At 47.9% G+C, this 9,194-nt stretch overlaps 1 protein-coding gene across 1 annotated transcript; it reads right to left on the bottom strand.

The window, feature by feature from the left end:
- Window positions 1-6,082: 6,082 nt before the first annotated feature.
- Window positions 6,083-6,659, bottom strand: LOC101652819 (ferritin light chain-like). Its single transcript, XM_030886844.2, is given in 2 exon segments — window positions 6,083-6,545; window positions 6,548-6,659. Coding segments are annotated over 2 exon segments (435 nt in total). The 3' UTR covers window positions 6,083-6,222.
- Window positions 6,660-9,194: the final 2,535 nt, after the last annotated feature.

Here is a 9,194-nt window from a genome sequence, read left to right as displayed (position 1 = left end):
TTCTTAGAGGATGTGGTCAGAGGCAGAAGCTAGAATTCCCAGGACTCTTCTGTGGAGGTGGTGCTGAGCCTCGGAGCCTAGGAATATTGTGTCTTTACATACTTCGATCCCCATGGCCCGAGAGCCACCTGATTCTGGGCCCCTACGGTCGCCAGAAGTGCGACTTGGCATGACGATTGTATTTTGAATCTGATTCCCAGTCCGGGTGTAGATGAACCAGCGCGCCACCCCGCCCATTTGGTGACATCTTTATAGGAAGATGTGGGTGACCATGCTTGATGTTTTAAACATCCTCTTGTTGGATTGAAGGATGAAAAGTACTTAAGGGACGTTAAGGATCATCTTAAGAGGTATAGCTGTTTTCAGTGTGTGTGTGTGTGTGTTGGGGTGGCAGACACCCCTGAAATCTGGGTATATGTCACTGAACAATGACTTCATTACTGTGACCTCTTTAGCTGCCCTCCCAACTACCTCCCTTTTATCCGGACTTGCAAGCTCCTTGGCCCAGGAGCTGTGTGTTAATGGTGCCTAAGCTACTGGCCTGAGGCATTAGCATACATCACTTTTGATGTTTACTGTTTACTTCCTTTTTGTGTTTTGGGGGAAAGTTTAGAGAGCACATTGGTTTTTCCACTCAGCAGTTCCGACACATTTTGTTTCTTGCCATTGATTGCAGCCCCCACAAAGTGCCGGCCCTCTTCCCACTTCCTGTCGGTGCTAACCATTTCCGGTAGCCCTGTTTTCCCATCGCTTCCTGCCTTTTGAGCTTTATCTCTCTAGGCAAGGGCTGCCCTTTTTGATGTCAGTATCAAAATGGCTACCTTTCAACTCCAGCGGAGAAAGTCATTGTAAGGTTCCATCTTCGGGCTTGGCAGAGGGCAAGGTTGAGTTCCTTGGATTTTGCCACCCATCCAGGTCTTATGACCGATTCACACTACAATGGGGTGGGGCCCTTACGCCCCTATCCAGCAGGCCTGGATTCTTTTGTTCTCCGTTGTCTTCACGTCATCCTTTTCCGACAGTCTGAGCGTGCCTAGGAGTTCCCTGTCACCGCCATCCTGATAGAGCCAGACTACCTCCTGTAGACAATTATTTAAGTGGCTCGCAGAATATCACGGAACTGGTTGGCATACTGCCCAGTTATCAATTTGGAGAGAAATCAATACGCTCCCATGTCTCCTTGGAAAATGTGCAGTTGTTCATTTCAACCCCTAAAATTTATGACTCACGTTTATTCAAATGGGCGCTTCTGATTATGAATGACTCAGCATGTCACTTGTATCCTCAAGCTGCTGACCTCTGAATAGTCCCATCTGCCACTTCTTGGTCCCAAATTACCATGGACCCTTCTTCCCTGCATGTCCACCTTTACAGGTTTCGTGACGTGAATCTTCTGCTTAGGGTCCTCAGAGGCTGTAGTCCGTGCTCTGCAAGAGTGGAACCACTTGATTTGTGTCACAACAGGTGTCCCTCACAGGTGACCTTGCACACAGTAGGCTTGCCATACTTATTTGTAGAAAGAAGGCAGGGATATGGTGCCTCTTCCATTTTGATTGGAGACCAGCGAATTGGGGCTGATCTTGACCTGGCTCCTTCTTTTACAATTTCTCCTTTGACCGTCTCTTTCTGCTGGGTCTCAAGTGGCAGATAGTGGCTGAAGTCAAGTTGGTTGTTAACCACGTGGGTTTGTTTTTTTTTCTTCTAAATTGTGTTTCTATTTCTGTAGCAGCCGCTCCGTACAGTGTTGAATAGCTTTTTTTTACTCTCAAATAGAAAAATACTCCATCAAGTTCAAGTAGCTCAAGTAAGATCACTTCATACATTGAATTTGTGAGGAATTACTTCTTGAGCTGTCTGGATGGATTAGGTCTCCAGACATTCGGAGGAAGTTTAGGCTAATGCATCGTTTCTCTTCCTGGGTAGAATGCGGATCTAAATTAAGGCTGTTAGCAGACTTTTAGTTTCCCTGCCTAAGTGAGGTTAATATATACATGCTGCCTTATTAGCAATTTTATTTGCTTTCCTTGTTCCTGTTCATTTCAGTTAACAGATACTCACAGAGCACCTGCTTCTCAGGAATGATAAGATGACTATTTGACTTGTTCTTACAGGTTAAACAAATGGAGAGTTTCTTACGGTTCAGATGCATTGAAGGAATCTTGGCATTATCTATGTATATTTCAGAAAAAAGGAAGAACGCAGCCTCCAGGCCATCTTGTTTACACGCCTCCTGAGAACTTGTGGCAGGGAATTTCTGGATTGGATTGGTTGTTTGCCAGGTTCCATTGTGAGATTTGGCCATTTTGGTCACTGTCATCAAGTCCTTCTGACTTCAGGCCACCCTATAGGTCAAGGCTGTTAATCTTTAAGGGAGTAGAAAGCCTCATCTTTCACCTGAGCAGAGGCTGTTGTTTCCAAACTGCCGATCTTGCAGTAAGTTCAATGAGTAATCTACTAGCCACCAGGGCTCCTGTAGCTAACCACAGGAGTGATAAATAAAGCCTCAAAGCAAACCTCAGTCAGTCTCTAACATTTGTCTTTAGAGCGTTTTCAGGGGGTGAGCTCGTGAGATGGCTATCCAGAACTCCTGCATGGTTCATCCTTCTGACTGACCCGGTCTGCATTTTCTGATGCCATTAATGACTTCAGACCTGAAAGTGGGCCAGTCACTAGCCAGTCACAGAACCCGTAGTCATTCAGACTGGTTCCGTGTGGTTACCAGAGCAGGGAGTGGCCAGAACATATGGATCGTTGAACAGACTGATTCTAGACGTGTGTTTTGACCTTGTATCACCCTAGCATTGTGGGTTGGGTTGGGTTAGGTGTTGGGCTCTTATCTGCAAGTGAGAGGAAGGTGAGGCTTTCTGCTTCAGTAAAGATTTAAAACTCTTGGAAACCCTATAAACCAGTGGTTCTCAACCTGTGGGTCGAGACCCCTTTGGGGGTCAAATGACCCTTTCACAGGGTTGTCCAATTCATAACAGTGGCAAAATTACAGTTATGAAGTAGCAACTAAAATAATTTTATGGTTGGGGGGGTCACCACCACATGCGGAAATGTATCAAATGGCCGTGGCATTAACAAGGTTGAGAACCACTGCTATAATGAAAACCCCCAAAATCAAATTCACTGCCAACTCATAGCGACCTTATCCATCGGGGTGGAACCGCCCCTGTGGGCTTCCAAGACTGTCATTCTTTACAGGAGTAGCAAGCCTCATCTTTCTCCGGAGGAGCAGCTGGTGGCTTCAAAATGCTGACTGTGGTTGGTAGCCCAACTCGTAGCCACTCTGCCAGCAGGGCCGCCCACAGGACGCTGTTCTGGGTTGTACTGGGAATCGGCTTGATGAGAGTGGCTTTGGTGTTTGGGGGAAATTCTGCTTTTCATGCGTGCAAACAAATCCCAGACTCCGTCCAGTGCTCTCCTAGCCCCTCCCCTCTGTGCTTCCTCCCACTTGTCCGAAGGTTACACAGTGGGATTGCAGAATGAAGGTGACCTTAACGAGACAACGCGCTCTGGCTTTATCCTAAAAGGACCAGAATTTAAGGTGATTAGGAGAGAAGGGTATGTTTGTTGATGTTGCCGGGTGCCATCAATACTAGTCATCAAGGGCTGCCCAGCGGCCCTGGACACCTTAGCAGTGCAGTCCGCTCCAGCCTACTAGGCTAGAGTCGATGTGGAGAAGGAGCCCAGGCGGTGCAGTGGTTCCAGCTCTCGGCTACGAGCTGTTAGGCCGGAATCCAGGGAGAAAGATGTGGCTGCTGCTTTCTTAAAGATTAAGGTAAAATACGCCTTTGCCATTGATTCCCTTCTGACTCACCGTGATCCTGAAGACAATAGAGCTGCCCTGTGGAGGTTCCTGGGCTGTAATCTTTATGGAGCTGTGTTGGCGGCATACTGGTTACCACTTGGGCTGCTAACCACAGGGCCAGCAGTTTGAAACCGCTAGCCACTCCTGGACAGAAAGACAGGGCTTTCCCCTTCTGTAAAGAATTACCATCTCAAAAATGAAAAGAAAAGAAGAATTACAGGGAAATTCACAGGAGCAGTCTGCCCTGCCCTGTCTGTTCGCTTGGGAGTCATCATCGACCCAATGGCGGTGAGTTTAGTTTGGGGTTTGGGATCTTGATGGATTCCAACTGTTTCTTCTCTGGAGTGGCTGGTGGGTCGAACCAGCTGAGCACTTTAATGACTGTGCCACCAAAGCGCCTTCCTGCAAAGATGACGCCGTGGAAACCCTATGGGGCAGTCCTACGCTGTCCTTTAGGATTGCTAGGAGCGGAAGCCACTCCTCGGCCGTGGGGTAGGTATGTGAGACCAGTGGAGACGCCACTTGAACGCTGCCCCTCCCTGAAGGCCAGGGCCCCCATGTGTGAGTGTGAGCTCAGCTGGGGTCGATTCATCTGCATGCCTTTAGAGTTTCAAACTGCTGCTGTAAGGCCAGCCCTAGCGTGGTATCTTAGAAAGTAATAATAAAATGGACAGGAAATGTTTTCTTTAAATAGGATTTTTTTAGGAAGCTGTTAATGCACGTGTTTATAGGATACTAACGGAAGTACCATCGAGCTCCCTGCTCCTCCCTGGCCCCTCCCTGTAACTCTCCATGCTGCAGACCTATCTGAAGTGGAACATTCTAGCTGTCAATCCTCAGAGCGCGGAGAGAAGAAATGTATCATCGGCTTTATCTCTTGAATAAACAAAATAGCCTCGGACCCAATTCTTTGGGCGCTAATAACCTAGGAAATAAATATAAAGGAAGGAGATTCCCTTGAGAACAAGTTAATCTCATTTTAAAATCACGCAGTAGGAAAACACGGAAAAAGAAACCGTGGAGGCTAGAGGAATGCTGCGTCTTAGAAATGTCCCTCCTACTGTCATCAACGCGCTCTCTAACTGTGGTGATAGTTATTGCTGCCGTTACTGCTATGGCTGTAGTGATTGCTATTGGGTGCTGTGGCACTGGTTCCAGTTCATAGCAGCCCCGTGTGAGCTGCCCCACTGGGTTTTGTCAGCTGTCCCCTTTACAGATCCTCAGCTCTTTCCCTCGGAGCCCCTGGGAGGATTTGAACTGCTGCCCTTGGTGATAGCAGCTGAGTGCAGACAGACAAACAGAAAACCCAACTCACTGCGCCCCAGTCCATTCCCACTTGCAGCGACCCTGTAGGACAGGGTAGCACGGCCCCCGTGGTTCACAAGCGTAGAAGGTCTTGTCTGTTGGTGGAGTGGAACGGCATCATTATGATTTCTTAATTACAGCTATTGCCCCCCACTCCCCGGAAAAAAGCCGCAAGTTCATTGCCATCGCCTGGATTCTGTCTCAGAGAGAGCCACCCACCCACCCCACCCACCCCCGTGTAGGGTTTCTGAAACTGTAAATCCTTTCAGCACAGAAAGCCAAAAGGGAGGGAGGGGCTTGTGGAGTCGAACCGTGGCCTTTGGGTTAGCACCCCATCCTGTAGCTCTTTATGTCACACTATTAGACTTGTCTCCTTAAACACAGTCTCCTTTCCCTGCAAATCGAGCCCATTCTACATCATAGGGACCCTCGTGGAGAGAACCGCACCAGAGAATTTCCGAGGTCACCTATCTTTCGGGAAGCCGACTGTCTCATCTTGTTTCTGCAGAGTGGCTGGGGGGTTTGAACCGCAGCCGAGCCGTGTAAGCACCGTGACAGCGGGCATCCTTCCTGGGGCATCTGCGGATGGGGTTCTGAGCCTGAAGTCCTTCTTTTGTTTGTGACTCCTTTGTCCTCATTAGGTCCTGGGGTCATTCCATACCTACTGGAAGAGATGGATGCGAAACTTACCAATCAGTTTATAGATATTTAGTAATAGTAAGTAAATATTAAACATTTCAATTGAATGTACCTTCCTTTTTAAAAATCATTTTATTGGGGCTCTTACAGTTATCACAATTCATACACTCATCCATTATGTCAAGCACATTTGTACATTTGTTGCCATCATCATTTTCAACATTTTCTTTCTACTTGAGCCCTTGATATCAGCTCCTCGTTTTCCCCCTCCCCTACTCTCCCTCCCTCATGAACCCTTGATAATTTTTTTTTTTTGCTGTAAAAGGACGCTTTATTGTTTTCATTTGGTCCCGGCTTGGGGGATGGGCTCCAGGGCGGTGGCGCTGTGGCTGGCGTGGGGGCAGTTTCAGGCAGAGGGGCTAAGGCCGGCAGAGGGCCCCTCTCAGGAGGCTCGGCGCTGCAGGTTCCTAGTCGTGTTTGAGGGTGAGCCTCTCGAAGAGATACTCGCCCAGCCCGGCCTGGGGGCTGGCCAGCCTGCGGATGTCGGTCAGGTGGTCGCCCATCTTCTTGAGGAGTTTCACCTCTTTGTCCAGGAAGTGGTTCTCCAGAAAGTCACAGAGATGGGGGTCAGCGTGAGTGGACCCCACGGCGTGCAGGTCCAGAAGGGCCTGGTTGAGTGTTTTCTCCAGGGCTAGGGCAGCTTCCATGGCGTCCAGGGTTCTACCCCACTCATCTTGGGACAGCTTCTGCACATCCTGGAAGAGGGCGCGGCCTTCCAAGGCCACGTCGTGCGGTCGAAAAAGCAGCCCAGAGAGAGGCAGGTGTCAGAGACCCACAGGTGCAGGCTGACCAGACGGTGGGCGTCGGCGGAATCATTCTGACGATCTGAGCGCTCACGATGCATCGGTTTGGAGGTCGCCACACACCAAATAAAAGTGTTCGCTGGTCCCAAGAAGAGGGCCTGGCCAAGAAGATGCTCCCAAAGCTACTTCCAGAGAGGAAACTAACTGGAGCGTGACGGAGGTTGGAGGCAGGGAGTCCCCGGATCTGTTCCGTTCAAACACTGTTGAAGCAAGACACAGATCCACGGGACCATGGGGCGAGCTCTCGAACCTTTGATAATTTATAAATTATTTTTTCCATGTCTTACACCGACTGATGTCTCCCTTCACCTACTTTTCTGTTGTCCGTCCCACTGGGAGGGGGCCATATGTAGATCATTGCAATCAGTCCCCAACCCCCCACCCCCACCTTTCCCTTACCCTCCTGGTATCCTACTCTCATTATTGGTGCTGAGGGGTTTATCTGTCCTGGATACCCTGTGTAGCGAGTGCTTGTCTGTACCAGTGTACATACTTTGGTCTAATCACATTTGTAAGGTAGAACTGAGGTCATGATAGTGGGGGGCGGGGGGAAGCACTAAAGAACTAGAGGAAAGTTGTATGTTTCTTCAGTGCTGTACTGCACCCTGACTGGCTTGTCTCTTTGCTGTGACCCTTCTGTAAGGAGATGTCCAATTGTCTACAGATGGGCTTTGGACGTCCACTCTGCCCTCCCCCTCGTTTGCATCCATACGATTGTTTGTTCTGGGTATTGGTTACCTGATCCTATCGATAACTCATGATCACACAGGCTGGTGTGCTTCTTCCATGTGGGCTTTGTTGCTTCTCAGCTAGATGGCTGCTTGTTTATCTTCAAGCCTTTAAGACCCCAGATGCTATCTCTTTTGACAGCCGGCCACTGTCAGCTTTCTTCATCACGTTTGCTTATGCACCCGCTTTGTCTTCAGTGATCTTGTCGGGAAGGAGAGCATCACAGAATGCTGGGAAGGCAAGCATCACAGAATACAAGGTTATTAGAACAAAGTGTTCTTGAGTTGAGGGTGGACTTGAGTAGAGCCCGATGTCCATCTGCTACCTTAATACTTAACTTATAAATATATGTACATAGGAATATTTCCCTATCATTATATATAAATATATTTACATATGTATGTGCCTGTAGTTAGACCTCAATAAATGTCCTTTGTCTCCTCGTTCTTTCCTCTATTTTCTTTTACTTTCCTCTTGTCTCACTATCAAGTTTGGCCTTCATTTGGGTTTCAATAATTCCTCTCAGCTATATTGCCCTTGGTCAAGCCCCACCAGGCATCCTACACCCTCCTCGCCATTGATTTTAAATCACTTGTTCTTCCCTTGTTCCTGGGTTTGTCAACACCCACTTCCTTTCCCCCACCTCCACCCTTCTGGTGCCAACCCCCCACCCCTTGACCCTTTCCCTGGAACTGTTGGTCCTGTTGTTTTCTCCTCTGGATTGTTTGTTTATCCTGCCTATCTTCTCTAGATAGACATACAGAGACGATCATAAGCACAAAAAAACAAGACAAAACAAAACAACATAAAAACCTACAGCAACAACAACAAAGGAAAAGCCAGTGAATAGTTCCAGGTCTGTTTGTTGACCTTTAGAATTTTTTCCCAGTCTAGTCTGATGGGGTGTCACACCCTGGCCCCAATGTCTATTTTTGGTATTCCCCGGGGATTTCATTGTTTTGCTCCCCTTGCTGCTCTGTTGCATGCCCTGGTATGGTGGGGTCAGATGGGGCACAGTTCCCACACTGTGCCTCCAGTGTTGTCCCTCTTAGCAATAGGGGTCAATGAGGGACATCGTGTCTCATGGTGGGGCCAGCCCTATGGTCCTCTCTGTACATTGACTGCTCTGAGCAGGAATAGTATCTTCAGGGCTTGGTGGGTCAGGATGTGCTCCGTTCTCTCTCTCCTTCTTCGTTTGCTCCTGTGTGCTCTGATCAGATGTGGCCCTCTCCCTGAGCTGTAGCTTCAGTGCCATCCTCTGAAGTGCATTCTTCTTGGTGGAGGGTGTGTGTGTCTGTGTGCCTTTTTTCTTAACAGAATAATTGAATTTTCTTGTTTGAAAACGACTGTGTATCTGACATCCACAGTTTCGAATCCTAAAACTTGTACAAAAAACAAACTCACTGCTATCGAGGCAATGCTGACAGTGATTCTGTATGACGGGGTAGAACTACCTTTGTGAGTTTCTGAGACCTTGTTTACAGTAGTAGAAAGCCCATCTTTCTCCCAAAACTTCTACAGAGGTGGACAAAAAAACCAGCTCACTACCATTGAACCAGTGTTGACTCATAGTGCCCCTGTAGGATAGGGTAGAACTGCCCCTGTGAGTTTCTGAGACTTTTTTAAAAACAGTTTTATTGGCACATAATTTACATATCATACCATTCAATAGTACAATCATTTGATCATATCAAGGAGAAATGTACAATCATTGCCACATTAATTTTAGAACATCCCCTCCCCAAGGTTAAATACCTTTAAAATGAGCTGTACAATCACATTTAATTCTAGTGCTCCCTCCCCACTCCTTTGTTTTTTTATTCCTGAAATACCCCTTCCCTTCCTAT

Source organism: Echinops telfairi, unplaced genomic scaffold (genome assembly GCF_000313985.2).
Source record: "Echinops telfairi isolate 266 unplaced genomic scaffold, ASM31398v2 ScPeMD7_3533;HRSCAF=4204_0, whole genome shotgun sequence".
In the NCBI taxonomy this organism is placed as follows: domain Eukaryota; kingdom Metazoa; phylum Chordata; class Mammalia; order Afrosoricida; family Tenrecidae; genus Echinops; species Echinops telfairi.
Note: the sequence above shows the minus strand (reverse complement) of the source record. Positions and strands in the feature narration are given on the sequence as shown.